Here is an 18635-nt window from a genome sequence, read left to right as displayed (position 1 = left end):
CAGCTGCTCAAGGCTTCATTCCATTGACAGAGCAGTAGCTCCAGTGATGGAAATCACTGGATCATGTTCCAGGGAGATGGAAGTTATGACAATAACTCAAGTCACCTACAGTTTGCTTCCTGAAACTTCCCTGTCAGCAGTTTTCAGACCTCTTTGAAATCACTAGGATAGACTTGTCTTAAACTTCGTGCCACCATGTGATAACTTCCAAAAAGATAATTTGTAACGAAAGCTGAATTTTCTTACAGGAGTTAAATCTCCCTAATTAGAGCATAGAAATTAAAGTCAGCCAAGATTTATAAAATGGTTTGGTTTGGGAGGGACCTCAAAGTTCATCTCGGTCCAACCCTGCTGCGATGGGCAGGGACACCTTCCACTATCCCATGTTACACCAATCCCCACCAACTTGGCCTTGAACACTTCCAGAGGTGGGGCATCTACAACTTCTCTGGCAACCTGTGCCAGGGCCTCACCACCCTCACAGGGAAGAGTTTCTTCCTAATAGCTAATCTAAACCTGCCCTCTGTCAGTTTGAATCCATTCCCCCTTGTCCCATCACTCCATGCCTTTGTCCAAAGTACCTTTCCAGCTCTCATGTAGCCCCTCCAGTATGAACAACGCCAACTCTCTGTCAACAGCAAGACTTCAGTTCTGTTAACTGTACCTTGCAGTAAAGCTGATCTGCAAAATCTCTCTGGTAGGTGCATCCCCCTCACGTGCCTCCAAAATGCCATTAGTCGGGAAGACTGAAAATACTTCCAGGGTGTTGGGCCTTTCCTGTTCTTCTGCAGTGCAAGGGCCAAATATCAAACAAAGCCGTACAAGACCCTTTAAGTATATACAGCATGTAACACTCATAGCAATGCACCTCTTAGATGAGTAACTAATAAATCATGTCTCATACTGTCAGAGGGTTTCTGTGCACGTGCTCAGCCTCTGTTTTCATCCTCTAATCCAGGGCTGTGATCAGTGGCCTCCATGTTAAAATAATAAAGCCCTGATCTTCTTTCCTCTGGAGCCCATCTGTTGTTAACAGCAGCAGACATGCTCAAACTGAGCTCATGAGGAGCTGCTGCTCCTTGTTGCCCCTCAGGATTGATTTATAAATGAGCAGAGCATATCCACGAGTTGTGAGGGCTAAGAGTCAATCTTTTGGTTAAATGAGCAGCAACTGTGGAAATCAGTAGTGACACTGATGTCAGAAAAGGGAGAGGAAAAGCCCTCGTAAGAAGCAGACCACATATGTTTGCACCCAACATCATCACATATTGCCTCTATACTGAGTGCATGCAGCCTTAATAAAAACACTGAATATGAAACTATATAACAAGGAAATCAATTGCAAAACTAGAATACCCAGCAAGGCAGTCCAGTAGCTTCTACAGCCGCTCCTGTTGTACAAGAAGACATGTTCTGTCTTGGTCTGTGCAACAAAGTAGGTCTGGAAATCAACTGTGTCACAAGAGAGCTCCAGGACTGGAACACTGAGATAAGCAGTCACTGGGACCAGCTGCAAAACAGAAGGAAGGGAAAGGAGAATAAAATCCACCGCATTTTTGTAGAGCCTTAATAATACCTGCTCCAGCTGGATCATTCTTAACCCCAAGCACTGAATCAAGAGTCATTGTTCTATGTTCTTTCAAAATGGTTAATTCCCATCCTGCAGCCTTGAGTGAATTAAGTTGTTCCTTGTGTTACTGTTTTGGGACAGGTTTTCAAACCAGACACTGTAGTCTTAATGAAGTAACATGGAGTGAACATTCTCATTTGTTTTTAGGATTTTCTGTGGAGCTGCAGACATTACAGCATCTCGCTGTCCCTCAGGACTGTATGTGGCCCACTGTGAGTCACTCAGTTTGTGCAGATTGCTCAAGATTATTATTCAATTGACTGTATCTTAGATATGGTGCTTGTTCTTGCACAGGTCAGTCCTCAGAAACCCCTGGTATGAAAAGAAAATAGAAGTGCCTGCAGTGTCCTGGGCCTGCTGAAGGCTTGGTGGGGGTTATAGATGATCAGTCTTTAAGTGCATGTGGGCTGTGACCACACTGCGGGGGTTTGATGGACTCAGGAGCCTTTCCAGAAGCTCTTGGGTGCTGCAGGAGGCAGTGCCTGGTGACTCAGGCACTGGCTTGGTCCCTGGGACAGCCCTGACCCTGTCTCAGAGTCACACTGTGACTGGGCGTGTGGCCCTTTGAGCAGTGTCATCCAGGCCATCACCCTGTGCAGGGGACTGGGGTACCAGCACCAGGGTGGGACCCCAAACTCTCTGTCCACCTGAGAGTCACAGCAACCCCATGGCCTTTCACTTTACCCGGATTACACCATTTACTCCAGAGGTGCCTGTAGTTCAAGGCTGAATAAATCCTAATTCAAGTCAGAGATGCTGCTGGAACAGCCCTTTCCCAGGGCCCAGGTTCTGATCTCACCTGGGCAGTGTGGTTACTGTGCTCAATGACCAGATTTTGATTAAACTTCAGCTTTCTCTCTCCGTTCTCCAGCTGGAGCACTTGGGATCCAGGAAGCAGCTGGGTATCTGGCAAGTGTTGATACCTAAGTAACTCCAGAGTTATGTGGAATGACACTTTCACCTATGGTAAAAGAAATCCAGATGATTACCACATAAGAATACACTGTGTGCAGGAAATCCAAAGTAAACATTACACAAAGGCCCAGGCACACATTTTCCCACTGGAACCCGAAGGTGTCATGCCAGCAGCCAAATTCCCACTGGAACAAAGCATTATAATTAGCAAAAAAACACAGCTATTTCCTATGAATCCAGTACACGGAGACAGAGTGTAAAGGTGAACAGCTGATCTCTGAACCACGGGGGAGAAACAGTCTCTAGGAAGCTAAAGGTTCTGAATTCCTGAGGTTACAAATACCATATTCCCAAAGGTGTCTTAGACATATAAATTCTCTTTCTTCCCACACACGGAGAACTGAGATGTGTGTCAGAATGAAAACAGCAATATGAGAAGCACACTTCAAAAATGCAACTGTTACTCATTATTTGCACCTTACCTAACTCTCTACTCCAGGACTTTGTTTCCTTTAAGGTAATTTCTACACCCAAAACTAATCAAATTTTCCTCTCCTTACACTACCTGCATCTAATTTAAGGAAATGAGGGAGTTTGGAAATCTTTTAATATGTCCAGCATATATATGGCTGTTGATTTAGGTGAGCTGCAAAAACCAAAGGGGTTTCTGCAGGAGTTTGCAACAGGTCAGAGTTTATGGGTAAAGTACATCAGTACCACTTCAGAAAAATAATCTTTACTTGCAATACAGCAGGCAAAATGGCAGTAATTAGCATTTGCTAATATTACAACTATTCCCCCTGAAGTAGGGAGATTTCTATGCTGGTTGTGTTTTTCTGTGGTTCATCTGGGCCACACTAACACACCAATTACTAAACTCTCTATTCTGGCAGAGGATTATTATTTTTGAGCCTACCAGCATGTTTTGCTGTGGATAAAGTACATGTTGCAGTTGGTGTTCTCCTTCCTCCTTCTTGCTGTGGGATGTTTTGGTGCCCTTTTTGGGATCTGCGCTGGACACGCTGAAGGGCATAGACAGAAGGAGCCTGAAGTACAGAGGAACCTTGGTGCAATTGATGAGTTTCAAACTCTGAGTCATCACCGAATCTGTCAAAACCTGGGGGAGAAATGATTCAGAACTGGTCAGTTTTAACTCCCTGGAGAGGTTTGCGCTGGTCTGGGCACTGAGCACCAGCGGGGATCTGAAGGACTTCACCCCAAAAGCAACCCAGTATTTTTTTACTTGTGTTTTTCAACATTTCTTGAGTGAAAAACCAAAATAAAAATATTGTAATAAAGTCTAAAAGCCTTTGAATGTCAAGGGCCAAAGAAACTGGAGTGACTCATTCTGCTATTGGACCTTCATGTCCTGAAAATCAGAACTTACTCTTCTACTTACAAACTCCTCTATGAAAAAAAGAGAAAGTTGTATAAAATAGGCATTGTCTGAACTCAGCTTTGCTTATTCCTGGCTAATAAGTACTGGTAGTACTTTTTTTTCTTCCCTATCTCGTTATGTGCAATATAGAAAATGAGGCTGCTGGTGATAAAGATGCATTTTCAAAGCCATGTGCACACAGCTCTGAATTCTCACAGCAGTACAAACCAGCCGAATGCATCAGAGTGGGAAATACTTACTCCTAACAGAGGCTTAGCAGGAAGGAGATCACTTGCCACTGAATAAAACACCATTCCTCTGTCATGACCCATCTCTATTTTTAACCTGAGGGTAAAGAACCAGAGCTGGTCAGAGCCCTGTCTCCAGGCTGACCCATCCCCTGTGGGTACCAGGCATCAGCATGATGGTACTCACAGAGGATGCCTCAGGAAACCTTCCAAGTCCACTCGTAACGTTGGAGCTTCATAACCCTGTCCACGATGCACCTTGTTAGGCACTCTCCTTGCAAGCTGGCAACAAAATGAAAACAGAAGTTATGTATAAAATGATAGCACTAAAACTTGAAATGCTACTTTTAGCCCAAGAGGCTGTTTGCCAAGCAGAATCCTATTTTGGCTTGTTTGTAAGACATGATGGAACAGCAAGAGCCAAGCATTAGGTGAACTCTGAAGGGCTGTGAGTAGTACAGATGCAGGGTAGGTTTAGATCAGATGTTAGGATGTTCTTCACTCTGAGGGCAGTGAGGCACAAGCACAGGTTGCCCAGAGAAGCTGTCAATGTCTCATATCCCTGGAAGTGTTCAAGGCCAGGCTGGATGGGGTGTGGACCAACCTGGTCTAAAGGAAGGTGTCCCTGCCCATGGCAGGGGGTTTAGAACTAAATGGCCTTTAAGGTCCCTTCCAAACCATTCTAGAATTCTGTGACTCTACATTTCTTCCCTCAGGAATCAGGAATATTAGAGTTGTTTTTATTAAATATTGTATTATTATTCATTCATTTCACCTTGTACCTTTGCAACAATTCCTATCAGAGAATTGCTGAGCCATTCATAAAACACTGCTCAAACCTCACATCAGCCTGTGAGCTGCACTTGTAGTTGTTGAAGAGGAAGTTTCCCAGAGGAGAGATATGCTGTCCAAATTCACAAAGGAAGGTGGATGCAGAGCCAGGAACAGGACTCAGCAGTCCTGAGCCTCATTCCCATTGTTAACTATTGTTATCAATAAAACCTGATGTTGTGATAGCATTTCAAATCCTGAGCTTTTGTCTGGGGTCCGCTGCCCCAGACAACACAAGAAGATGGTGACATTCCCACCCCAGAATGCTTCCAAGCTAAAAGACAAATGCAACAGAAGAACAACCCTGGCTAAGGAAGGATGTACAGGGTAGCAGGAACAGGACTGTTTATACAGACTGGCCAGGTACACAGCAGCCTGTACATAAATTACAGGAAGGGAAACAATTATTTCCCAGTCACCTTTAGCCTTGCTGTGACAGTCGGTTTACCTTGTCGTCCAGGCTCATGAAGCCCAGCAGCAGCCCCTCACACCGTACCTCAGTCGCCGCCTCTGGGAGGACGAGCGGGGTGAAGGAGATGTGAACGTCGCTGCTGCCACCTCCTGGAACCACCTACGGCCGGGAGAGAAGCGTTTAGTGCAGGAAACTGCCTGGGATTGCACAAGCACCCTCAGCACTCAGCTGCCAAAACTGAGTTGCACAAGCAGCACGAAATCCCCCGGGCATGGGGGATGCCAACATGTGACAGCAAAACTGGCAATTATTTCAGCTGCAAATGTCAGTGTAAGCACTCTTTAGCATCAACAGTTTAAGCACAGTCACACACCAACTCTCTAAGTACACAAACATATGTACATAACTGTTTGTTTTTAAAAATACCCATTTCTGCCCACTTTTACTCCATGGCTACCTCAGGTGAGTCTCTCACAACTTACAATACGAGAAACACTTTTGGTAGAGTTACAAGTGTGAACTAAGAGTATTTTACAGTTCAGTTTAGTCTTGAATATTTTTTAATTTTACAGGACAGCAGGGAATGTAATCAAATGCACTAGCCAGCTGCAGTGGATTTTCTGAGACTTACAGGTTGACTAGATTCTTCTTTCTTTAGATGCACTGTGCAGGTTTTGGTTAAATCCCGATATTGCTGCTGGCTATATCTAGGAGGTGCCTCCACAGGGAGGCACTTGTTTGTCTGACCTGTCTCAGCCTCTATCACCCCAGAGCTGACTGCAGATTCATTTCTCTGAGATGCCATTTCTGTCATTATTTCTTTCATGTAATCTTTAGCTCATTCTAGCTTGTAACTGAAACCCTTTGGCAAAGAAAATTACTAATATTTAAAATTAAAATTGACACACTGATGTTTTGGGCAACCCTGTCACTCACAGTAAGGTCTTTCCAGTGCTGTTTTTGCTCTATGATATTCCCAAGGGATTGTGACACTGTGGCCTGTATTTGCACCAATTTTTCCAATTATTTCTGAAGCAATGTAGGTTACAACAGTTTATCCAAAAGAGTTGTCTTTGGAGCACCCCTTTCCCAGCAGCCTGATCTCCAGCTCTGCCACATCTCCTTAGCAAGTCTACCCTGGTTAAATAACATGTTTCCAAAGCTTCAGGCTGGATGGATCCCACATTTCACCAAGGCAATCCAAGTGAGAAGACCAACTCTGGAAAGTCCAGTACAACTGAACACTTAACTCCAGTCATCAGTTCACTGCTCCAATGTAGGTAAGACACTTCCTGTTGACTTTGAAAACTGTTCTCATAATCATCTTGAAGACCCCAAAGCCTTCCAGCCTCCTGATTTACTGTTCAGTAGAGTCTACCTCAAACCAAACTCAAAGCTACCTCCTCATTCTCTGTCTCCACAGTTCTGCAGAAAATATGCTAAATCTAAGCACAAAGAAAATGTAAAAGCTTACTATCTGTCCTGGAGTAATGGAGTAGGGGCTGTCTGCAGGAACCCCTTCATGAGGTCGCAGAAGGACAGAGACAATTTTCTCTGTTGTAGGCTCCTGACTGCTGATTTCCTTCTCTTTGCTGTCAGAGCCTGGAGGCTGCAGGGACACATGGGTGGGGAATGGTTAAAACTGTTACACTGCGGCAGAGGAATGTGAGTGATGTGCACGGGGAACTGCTGCACTGGTCAGTGAGTATGGCCAGTTCCAGTTTCTTCGTTTCTGGCACAAAGGCTGGACATGTGTCCTGTACATTAATTTTCTCTTGCACGGAGTAGCTCTCCCGAAACTGCTCTTGGATTCCTTGCAAAAATGTGCATGCTTGGGTCCTGCAGAGGAGCACCCAACCATGACACCTCTGGCCATTATACAAACCAGCACTCCAGGGCGATAATGTTCCCTTAGTGCACAAGAAAGGTTAGAGATGTGTTCAAAACAATTATGCCTTCTGAGCTGAAATGGAGCAAATGTGATTTTAGTATTTTTTCTGTAAAGCTGTCACCAGAGAAATATGTATGTTCTGGGGATACCATTTCCCTGTCACTCCCAGCCCTTCAAGACAGTAAATTGCCACATTATAATAAAACTTCACGTGTAATAGATGTAACCATATTCTAACAGAGTAACAGAACCAATCGAATTTTAGCACTGGGACAAATACCTCCATATCATTAGCTGCAATTTGAAATGTAGAGGTTAGATTCTGCTTCCTGACTACAGCACATGTTGACACCATAAAGCACCCATGAGAAAAACAGACCCAAATTAAGGAGCTTTTGTTACGGTAATTCTTTTACGTAATAATGGCATTAGTTTGTCAAGGACAGTATTTTATAAAGTATCTCTTCAGCTTCTCTAACAATTTTATGGAGAGCTAACTGCTTACAGCTCATTCTGGAAACAGATTGCTGATCTCCACAGCCACCTACCCACATATTGCGTTTTCGACTGTGAGAGGAGCTGACGTTTCTTTTAACAATCCAGCTCTTAGTTACAAGTTATATCTCCTGTTATTGTTTTCAGCCCTCCATGCCAAAAAACCCGTCATGTATCTCAGCAGCAGCGTAAGAAACAGCCTAACAGCTGACCTCATCCGTGGTTTGGGAAGCTGGACAAATGCTTCCACGGGGAATGGCAGTTTGATCCAACTTTAGCACGATCTCTGACTCCGAGGTGCTACCACTTGATGCAGCCTCATTTCCATCCATGTCCTGAGGTGGAAAAGGGTCTTCAAAGAGCATCAGCAGGTCCACCAGCTTTTCATCGTCTTCCTCTTGGTTGTAAACTTCCAAGTCCAGGCGGATGTCTGAATTGGAAAGGAGAAAGGACAACTACTGCTGGTCAGCGAGAGGAGTCACAGCTTTGTTGGTACCAGAGAACCAGAGTATCAAGTAACAAATTTGTATCTGGCAACTAGATTTGTATTAAAGCATATCTGAAGCTTACCATGTTTCCTGCAAACTAAAATCATTGAAGCTCTTCCTACAGCTTGGCCACGTTCTAGGTCCTAAACTACACTTGCAATAACATTAAAATAAATTATGAGTTATTTTGTTTAAGCAAATGTGTTTGGTGGCATTCAGAAAAAAAATAAAAATGGTGATTGACTTTGCTCTGAAAAGCTTAGAATTTCACTCAAAGCTAACACTAAATACAGAAGGGCCAGATGATGCCACTAAGAAGCTGGTAGCACATCTGATTGACCAGGGTTAGTGTTGTGAGAGATTTATAAAAACAGGATGACAAACCCTGAGTTCCCACCATTTCAATGAGGGAAAACCCAGCCACCTCAGGATAGGATGCAGTTCCATAATAACAACACACTGAGTCACTTTCTTACACACTATTACTATTTTTACAAAAAACATCTTGATTAGGCAACACGTAGGCCTGTTAATTAACATGTTAATGGGTTCTTCTATATTTATTCTCATAAGGAATGCAATGAAAGTGTCGATGTTTGCTGTACAAAAGTCATTCCTACCGAAGGGAGTGGGGTTGTTGAGCCGCACCCTCCGAAGGACAGGAGACCCTCCCGAGACATGAGTGCCAAACCTGGGGGGGGAACCTTGTTGTCAGTACACGCAGAGAACAAAAGAGTCTGAAATCACTAAAGAGTTGTTTAAAAGTGGAAACAAACCTGGCTGCACTGGCAGCCTGTTAAGAGTGGCTCTCAGATAAAGCATGGCCTACACTGTGAAGTACAATATTGTTTTATTTCACCAGCCTCTTTTCTTTCCTTTTTTTTTTTTTTTAAGTTGTCTCAAGTGTTTCAGGTTAACCATGTGCAGTGCCATGGTCTCCATAAACCAACCCTCACCCCTCACCTAGAGGTGCCATTGCAACTGCAATGACAAGGCTTAAACCTACCCCTGCCCCTCTTTACCTTGGGGCTGCATTTCTCCTGGTCCAGGTAAAGAGCCAGGGAGAAATGAGCTGCAGATGATGAGAACTGATCACAAGAAATGATGAGAAACGATGAGTTCCCACCTCAACAGAGTCAGATGAGGCTGGACTGGGTGAAATTCTACAAATGCAAGCCCAGGATAGTGGTTGCTGGCAAACCTGAGCAGCCTTGTATGGAGAGTATTTTCTAATTATGCTGGTAGAGACAGATGTATTGGTGTCCCAGAAGCACATACTCTACTCTGACAGCATTTTGCTGACCTTCTCATTATATCACAACGAGATGGAACAGGTGTGTATGTTGGCTGTAGTCCAATGGTATTTAATTCTCTGATTCCTCTGACAGTATTTTGCACTGTACCTGATAATGGGTGACTCTGTTTGCGGTCCTGTCATCTGCAGGAAGATAGGACAGTCTTTCACAGTCATTTGCATAGGAATTAATTTAGGTTGTAAGTCTCCCACCTGTTAAAGAATAATTTTTTGTATTAGAATCAAGATAAAACCTTGGTTCTATGTGTTACAAAATTATGTTTTGAAAACTGATTGGATTTTCAAAAATTTTGGTTAATTTCTTTTGACAGCATCTAATTCATATGCTAACAACAACTCTTCTCAGCAGGAGAATGCAATACCTCATGCATTTATCAGCTTTCCTGCTGCTTTTCCATACAACACAATGTATTGTACTGGTAGAGCAGAGCAGTGCACTGGCCAACTACCAAACAGATGTTATAAATCAAAACTGCTCCAGTCATCTTAAAGGCACATGAAAACACCCCAAGGGATAAATATGTTACCCCAAAACTAAACTGTAAGAGCAAACAACTGTTCCTTACCCGTCATTGCAGGTAGTGGTATAACAATATCGACCCTGAATTTTTACAGAAGTCCTGAAAATCTGGAAAAGTAATTCTAACAGAAGGGAATCTGGGAAATATAATTGGTGTAAAGTCTGCCATAGCAATACTTCACTTGAAACCAAAACTCCACCTACCTTACAGACAAGATTGTCCTGGTACTCTCCCCACATGTTGTTGTAAGCTGCTATTTCTATGCTGAGCTGCTGGAAGGCTCTCAGAGTTCCTGTGGAAGGTTGTATATGGAAAGCTACTCCCTTCCCCTGAGACAGCACTGCTGCTTCAAACTCTGAAGAAGCACAGCAAAGAAGCATTGGATGAATTTTGAGGAAATGGAACAAAGTCACTGTTTCAAAGAATATACAGGACCATGGTTTTAGCTGGTGTTAATCAGCTTAACCTCACTAGCTTCAAAAAAACCCTGGGGTCATTTACACAACTCACATTTATAGCACTTTTCCCTTCTGCAGTGGGCCTTATTCTATTTTTTTGAAGGTTTGTTCTTGCCCAGAGTATTTTATAGCAGGACTCCCCTCCAACAACCTGATCCAAGACTCTCTGGGATATGCAAGGCACTAATTGGTTACATGAAAACACACCTTCAATTTGAGAAAAATAGGCTGGGATTTGTGTTGACTGGTTAATGTCCTATCAGCAGCTGCCTGTTTACCTTTGTGTGCTCTTCCACACAAAGAGTGAATTACAAAGAGCAAAGCCATTCCACATTCTGAGTCACCTAAAGCCTTGCATGGAATCTGTCAGAACAGCATTTTCCTAATCTTAAACACTAATTCAACAGCTGAAAAGCTCTGTCTGTGTAACAGATACCAAACACTATGGCAAGGTACCAATATGTCCAGTTTTATTTTGGATACAGAAGACGCATCCACACTTCATAGCATTTGACTCCCATCTCCCCCCTCCCTGAGTCTCTTGTGGCTCCAAATATTATCATTTTTCAGTACAACACATCAGAAATGACAGATGGGCTGTGCTGCAGCTTTCCACAGTGGAGAGGGTACGTTAAAGGGTTTGGGGGAGGAAAGCTTGCTAGAGTGGTACTGGAAAACTGTGCAGGAGAGAAACAGCCAAACATTCTGCATGTCATCCATACCATGTGCTGGGAGTGAACTATCACCAGAATCACCATCTTTGCTTCAGACTGTTGTTTTCAAGAAAAAGAAGATGAATGACAAAGAAAGGGAGGGGGAGAGAGAAAAAGAAGCAGAGAGGGAAGACAGAGATTGACCTAATGGTTATAAAATGTGGGCTTTCAAACTCAAAAATGAACTGAAGAACTAAGTTTAGACTTTAGCAGATACTCCAACAATGGAATGAGGTGCCTGACTGGCACTGTTAGTGCTGAATATGGTAGTCAGTTGGCTTTTACCTTCTCTCCACAGAATGAATTAACAGTTATTCTCATACCTGACTGTGCTTTTCTGGCTGCATGTTTTGTGACAGGCCCTCTTCTTTTCACCAGGTATCTTGAGGAGCTTGAAAACAATAAATCTGATTTCAGATTTAATCCAGACCTGAACTAGTATCTGAGTGATTATGCAGAAAAGCAAGACTTACAGGCAGGTTCCTTGTTCTGGAGTTGGTAAAGAGGCAGTAAAATACTCAACTTCCAGTGTGAATGGAGCACTGATTCCAGTGGGATTGGTAAGAATCAGCTGACGCTTTACTACATCTCTGAATTCAACTTCAGACCCAAAGTCCAAAAGAAGGTCACACGGGCTTTGTGACATTTGTCTTTCATCACTGCCAGAAAAAATAACATTGGTATTTAAAGATGGGTATTATTTTCTTATGCTATAGACAATTTCAGTAGATTTTAAAACATGCAATATGCACAAGGAGGTTGTGATACCCAGTGTGAAAGGACCATGCAGCCTATGATTTTTGTCATCAGCATTTTCTGTTTTTCATTTTTTCAATTCTATCCATATAACGATTTATTTTGGGTAAAATTTTTATCATATATAGCATGCCAACCTACCAAATTAAAGCCACCTTTACTTACATAAAAAGATATAAAGATGAGCATGTTCCAAAACACAGCAATCATGCCACGTGTCAGAAAAATAAAATAAAAATCAGTCAGAAATACCTGGCAACTCCACTGTCACAAGGTACTGAGTAGAAGACCTGTAGTCCCTTCACTTCTCCAGAAATGCTCAGAAAAAGGGGTTCAGCCATGTCTTCTATGCTACAGGAAAGGGCAAGGTCTTTCAGCTCACCCTGAAAAGCAATGAATCAAGTTTCCTTGTGAATGAAGCAAATATCACAGAGGAAAGGCAGCCTCATAAGGAAATTTATTTTAAAAACATGTATAAACTTCCCTGGATTAAAAGTAGAACAATAGAATTGTGAGAAGTTTTACTGAATTGTTTTTGGTGCATTTTTTTGCCAGCATTGGTGTTGCTTAGAAAGCAGTACTGAGGTAAAAATTTATGGCTGTTTCTTGGCTTTGTACCTGCATCAGTCTGCAAGCCTAAAACCCCTCCATTAGTGATTTTTGACACAGTTCCTACACTGCAAGTGTTGAATTATAGAATCATTTTGGTTGGAAAAGACCTCTAAGATCACTGAGTCCAGCCATGAACCCAGCACTGCCAAGGCCACCACTAAACCACATCCCCAAGTGTCACATCTACATGTCTTTTAAATACTGTCTCTGATAGTACTGAATACCTACTTTTAAGCAAATAGATGAAACTTAGGTCTCCAGTGACTGTAATGGGAACTAAGACACCATACCTATAGGAAGCTTCTTTATGTAGTTGCATTAACTCAGTTGTTTGAATGCCCCTATAAAGTCTGTGGCTGAATTCCTGAAGTTTGTAACCTCTGCAATCTACTCCCTACTTTCAGACTCTAAGTCCCATCAGCCTCTTCTAAGTTTTCAAATATCAAAATGTCACAGGCCCAGTTGCATTCAGAAAACCATATATACAAGCTCTATGTGCCAGCCTGCTCCATTTCATCTGGGATAATGCAAAGCGAGGATCTGTGTGCTCCAGGAAAACAGATAAGCACTAAGAGCAATGGAACAGGCACTCAAGAAAGAAAGAAAACAGGAACAGCCAATAAACAAAGAGGTAGTGTAGAAATTACACACCATGTGCACTACTTTAATTCTCGCTTTCAAACCATGGTACCTCTAAAGCAAAGCAATTTTGGAGATATTGTGCAGAAAAAAAGAGCATGTGGTTTTGTACAGAAGTTGTTCCCTTCAGCCAGATGGAGGTGAGATGAAAAAGCCGGTGTTGCTGTTTTGATAAAACTGTGCCCCAGTTTTTAACCTTACCACGATGCTGGCTGACAGCTCTATGCAGAATTCTTTTTCCTCATTTGGGCCCAAGGTGCCACTGGCTGGGGAGACAGTGACAGAGCAGGAAACTGCCTGGCTTCCAATGAGCTGCCAAACAGAAGGGACAGACTTTCAGACTAATGCTGATTCACTCAGATTGTCTCTTCACATCCAGACCAAGTTATTCTCAGGTTTAGGACACTTCCAGGTAGCAACACCTACAGTTTATCAAGACTTGCTTTACAATTCCCCATGGGTGATAAAGATCCTCATGCCTACATCCATTTCCAAATGACTTTCAGGTGCCAAGCTGAGGCTTCTGTGCTGGGAGCAGGGTCACTGACCTCCCTCTCACAGTCACAAGCCTTTCTAGGATGAAGCCAACCTATCTGATACTGGAGCAGGATCCAAGAGGTGCCCCATCTTTCTCCACTCTGGTGAAAGAGAGACAATCCTGGTGTTGCACCTTCCCTAAGCGCCCAACTGCAAATGGTACGAATCCAGGGCTTCAACTCAGTTGCTCACACATGGACATCAGATAGGAGGAAAAATGCTGTAGGTATTCTTCCTAGGCTCCAGATGTTCCAAAGTGTTTTCCTATAGGTCCTATAGGATCCACATGCTCTGTTAGGATCCTTGGGCACCGGAGGTCATCTTGGATTGCTCTGAGTGCTTTTATGTAGGCAACTGAGCTGAATCCCACATGTCAGAGTAGATCTGAGTGACCAAGGCACTGACAAATTTCCACTGATGGAAAAGAGAGTTCAGACCACAGCTTACACACTGACACTAAATGTAGGGCTCTCAATCTGTAATCTGAATCCCATCCAGAATGTGAAATTAAAGCAAAATTCAGACACAATTCAAAAGCACCACAGTTTCTTTGTTCTACTTAATTAAATGCAAACCCTACACTGCCATGGGACTTAGCTTAATACTCTGGTAGCTTATATCCTGTGATCCCTCACATCTGCCCACCCATTCTCCCAGGGATGGTCCACAGACAGTAAGAACATATTGCCATCAACTGGTAGTTAATCTTTTCACAAAGGCTGGTGTCAAGTTGAAGTTCTGCAAACAGCAATCAGTGCTCAAAAGATACATCAGAAAAGCTTTTAAGAATAGTTGTTATTTGTATTTCCATAACATTGCCATTTCTATCCCTGCTGTATGCTTCATCCATCAGAAGAGCATTTACCTTTCCCCATAAGTATTTTGCTGGCAGCAGTGTCTGGTTAAAAAGTTTACTGGTTGCTTTGGCAGGAACTCCAGTATAAATTTCAGGGAATACTAGATGACTAGATATCAGGCACACTTGGGGGGTCTGAACTTCAACAAAAACAGGAAGATAACTGGAAATAAACACACAGATGGTCTATTGTTATCATTAATGAAATGTGCTAGACATACAACAGCATGCTGGGAAGAATGATGGTAATGTTTATTTAGCAATATTAGCAATTTGGTAGTTCATTGATAGGTTAAACAACCCCACTCTGAGTTCAGTTTTTCTTTTTAGAAGAGAAAAACTATGTAAAGGGAAGACTCACATGTGAATCCCGGGAAAATCAAAACAGAATGCTGCTTCTCCCCCTTACCTTCCTTCTCCATTTTCTACCTCTAGTTGCAATACTGTCTGGAGACGTTGGCACCGCCGTGATGTGAACTGAACTGACACTCTGCATACACCCAAAGGAGGTATTTCTCCAGCTGATGGTTGGATGGTAAAGGGAGATATCTGGGAGAGGAGAGAGGAAACAGGAAAATTTTAACACCTACAAAGCAAGGGTAAAATGGTGAAGCCACACAATCTAATTAGGGCTTGCACATGTCTAGTTTTCCCTCAGACATGTCTTTTCTCTCTGCCCCTCAAGTCCCACCTGGGTTGGTGTCAGGAAGCACAGTGCCAGCTTTGTGAAAACCTGGCTACACAAGGAGGCAGGATTTTGCTTCTGAGAGAAGGGCAGTCACAGCCATGGGCATAACAGGGTTGGCTGTGCATGGACGGAGAGGGAATGTGGAGGAGAAGCAGTCATCCTCTGCTGCAGCATCTGCTCCCAAACAGCAGCAAGGTGCCACAAGTTGGAAAGATTCTTGGACAGAAGGGTGAGGAAGGAGGGTTGGAAGAGCTGAAACAGGAAGAGAACCAGTGTGGGGTGAGGGCTGTGATTCTTGTCTCAGATGCTGATATGGGTGTGTGGGAGGAGTGTTTAGCAGCCTCAGTTCCTCTAAAACCTTAACCTCAGCAATTACTGTCATACAGGAAATACTCTGTGTCTCTTTGGATCAGGCTGGCAGGGGATTTGTAATAAATGGAAATAGTGAAAAATTGTAAAGAAGCATTTAACCTCAAAAGAACTCACGTACTCATGAAACTGTGCAGGAGTAGTTTCAGAAGAAGTCACAAAAATTAGAATTTCTGATGGCTGGAATGAATATTACAACTCCTAAGCAGAAGGAAAAGAACAGCTAAAGAGGGAACACAGCCAGCTGTAGCAGTGACTTACCTCTTCATTCCTTTCTGCTAGACAAACCCGGCTTTCTTGCATCCTCCACTGTGCTGGCACTTGACACATATTTTTAATCTTGAAGGTTCTTAGCACACTCTCACCCTGCTTAGTCAAACCAAACCGGAGTGATGGAACATCAATACGAAGAAGTGGACCCTGGGACACCAGGAAACAGATATCAGAATGGACAACTCTGCTAAAACAGTGTCATTAAGAAGCATACATTAACTAAGATTAACATTTGATTTCACAGAGAATATCAGAAAGCAAATGCACTGTATGTGATGCAGAAAAATTCTGAGTGTCATGGGAGTATCAACACTGCCTCAATAGTTACTAGACAGCAAAACTACCTCCTATTCTTAACTTCTTTAGATTTCTCAAGCCTTTGAGAGGCAAAACAGCTTTACATGGACAATGATCAGGCCCCTCAGCTCACCATCCCACAATGCTGAACTGTTCTTTACCTTAAAAGCAGCCTCAACATGCAGCACAACTGGGTCTGGGCATGGCTCAATGTTACACTGCAGGTTATGGCTGATGACACCAGGTTTGCTTCCAGTAATTGCCAGTTCAAATTCACAGCAACTATTTATGTCTAGAAAAGAAAAAAAAAATCAGGGTGCTGTCTCACCTTCTTTTTCAGAAACCACCTGCTCCAAATCTGTTACTGAAGCTCCTGGAACCAAATTAAGTCTCCTGCTGGCTCCAGTGGGCTGGGGATCAGCTATTTTTACAATTTGCATTATAGTGCTCTGTGACTGTCATAGATTGATACTGTCAATTACTGTCATTTCTGTCATTAACTGATGCCTGTAAGTCACAGAATCTTTACCTATGACACCAGTAGGAGGAAAAACTTCCATGATCTCGGAGGTTGTGATTTTGTCCCACGTGTACTTGATCAGTGATTTGCTGTTGTTCCACAGCTGAAAGAAATAAAATCAATGAGACAATTAATGCACCTTCAGCTTTCATAGCAACAAGCCAATTTGCTGAGAGCACTGATACACTGAAAACTAGGTATTGTGAGTCATCATTTATTTGTCACAGTGGCTCTCTTCACACAGGTGAAGGTGTTTCCTGAAGAAAATCCATTAACAATTCTTTCCAAGAACACTATAATATTTGAAGTTTTTATAACTTTTTCCCCATTTTTCAAAAATACAACAGGCTTTCTAAACTTAAAGTGCAAATCTTTCTTTTGAGTGCAGCCTATTTTTTGCCAAAGGATCTGCTTGTGAGGGAGAGGGAAGCTCTTGAAATTTTTGGCCTGCTCTTCAGATCTAGTCAGACACTAATTTCTTAATTGCAGCAAACAACTTTGTTCTCTGAAGCACAATTATCTCTAAGCATAGTTAAAATTCTTATCTTTTTAAGACTAAAAAAAACAATTGGAAACTGCAAGGAATATAATTATATCATCAGTAAGTGGCTTAGTTACCTATATCACATGTGTAGCTACACTGGATTACTGGAAAGTATGAAATAGCTGCCTTAAATTGAAAAAATAAGTTCTAGGAAGAGAAAGCATAAAATCAAATGCTGATTAGCAGGATCTCTAAGAAAAAAATGGGAAAACCATTAACTGGGAAATGTCTTCCTGCCTGGCTCCTGCTAGCAAGCCTATTTTTCCCAAGTGAGTCTAAGATCAAAAGGATCCTGATCTACACTGAAGAGGACTGTGTGAGTGGACAGTTGCAGCAGCATTTTGTCCCAAAATGGCCAGACAGAAATTATCAGAGCCTGCAGGAAAGAATAACATGTAGTAAGCTGCAGCATATGTGATTTTTGTAGCTCTTTTCTGCTTGTTGTAGTTCTTTGAATGAACAGTGCCTCCATTATGAACTAATTTAATCATCCATTGGCTATTCCTCCCAGCAGGAAAACCTTTACACTACAGGTGTAGTGTAAAGCAATACTTAGTTAGTGACCCAGAAAAGCACTTAGAATAGTAAAACTCTGTGCTATCAAACTGGAGAGATGTAAAATGAACAAAGGCTGCTGCCTGGAGTGTAGGGCTGAGGGGGCTGGGTAGGGGATTTCGGTGCAGACCCTCCTGGAGTCATGGCCTCCTTTAAAAACATTTCAGGAAAACTAAAATAACACAGACCATCTGATATCTACTAATAAAACCTATGACATCTAGTGACACAAAACACACCATAACAATGAAGTCAAAAGCAAACAAACCTTAAATGCTTTTCTGAAATTTACACCAATGAAGTTTTCTCCAGGGATAATAACGGCATATGGTTCCAGAAGAAAATGAAATGGTTCTGTTGATCCTTTAACTTCTATTTCCAGTGCTATTACATCCTCTACTTTGCATTCTGGGATGTTTTGAAGCATTCCCTCTTTTTCTAAACTTTGGGAGAAATATGGTAGAATCATTAAACATCTTAAACTGGTATTAAATTGGATCCTGCCTTTTAGTTGCCAGATGAAAACTGAAAATCATCAAAAGTTTCTCAAGTACAGACTGTCAGTGTGCAATTAGCTCAGCCTGGGGACAATTAAAAACTTCATCATTCTCTAAGGTTGTCCCAGTCTGTCCATGAACAAGTATTTATGTCACAGACTGCTGTGACAAATAGTAATAACAGGAAAACCTGGAAA

The 18635-nt window shown here is 42.4% G+C and overlaps 1 protein-coding gene across 2 annotated transcripts in view; it reads right to left on the bottom strand.

Moving 5' to 3' along the window:
• The window catches only part of DLEC1 (deleted in lung and esophageal cancer 1), a 43328-nt gene that overhangs the window by 10340 nt on the left and 14353 nt on the right, over window positions 1-18635 (bottom strand). For both annotated transcript variants that reach the window (XM_017828670.1, XM_017828669.1), the window contains exons 16-37: window positions 18210-18384; window positions 16852-16945; window positions 16484-16614; window positions 16014-16172; window positions 15105-15244; window positions 14705-14858; window positions 13504-13614; window positions 12304-12434; window positions 11769-11954; window positions 11619-11686; window positions 10328-10479; window positions 9692-9795; window positions 8909-8979; window positions 8013-8230; window positions 6889-7023; window positions 5451-5573; window positions 4359-4453; window positions 4184-4268; window positions 3462-3662; window positions 2430-2591; window positions 1357-1510; window positions 665-785 (exon numbers count right to left, since the gene is read on the bottom strand). In XM_017828670.1, coding sequence (XP_017684159.1) covers window positions 665-785; window positions 1357-1510; window positions 2430-2591; window positions 3462-3662; window positions 4184-4268; window positions 4359-4453; window positions 5451-5573; window positions 6889-7023; window positions 8013-8230; window positions 8909-8979; window positions 9692-9795; window positions 10328-10479; window positions 11619-11686; window positions 11769-11954; window positions 12304-12434; window positions 13504-13614; window positions 14705-14858; window positions 15105-15244; window positions 16014-16172; window positions 16484-16614; window positions 16852-16945; window positions 18210-18384 — 2970 coding nt within the window. The remainder of the gene's footprint in view (window positions 1-664; window positions 786-1356; window positions 1511-2429; window positions 2592-3461; window positions 3663-4183; window positions 4269-4358; window positions 4454-5450; window positions 5574-6888; window positions 7024-8012; window positions 8231-8908; window positions 8980-9691; window positions 9796-10327; window positions 10480-11618; window positions 11687-11768; window positions 11955-12303; window positions 12435-13503; window positions 13615-14704; window positions 14859-15104; window positions 15245-16013; window positions 16173-16483; window positions 16615-16851; window positions 16946-18209; window positions 18385-18635) is intronic.

The sequence above is a fragment of the Lepidothrix coronata genome, unplaced genomic scaffold (genome assembly GCF_001604755.1).
Source record: "Lepidothrix coronata isolate B3197 unplaced genomic scaffold, Lepidothrix_coronata-1.0 Scaffold151, whole genome shotgun sequence".
Lineage (NCBI taxonomy): Eukaryota > Metazoa > Chordata > Aves > Passeriformes > Pipridae > Lepidothrix > Lepidothrix coronata.
Note: the sequence above shows the minus strand (reverse complement) of the source record. Positions and strands in the feature narration are given on the sequence as shown.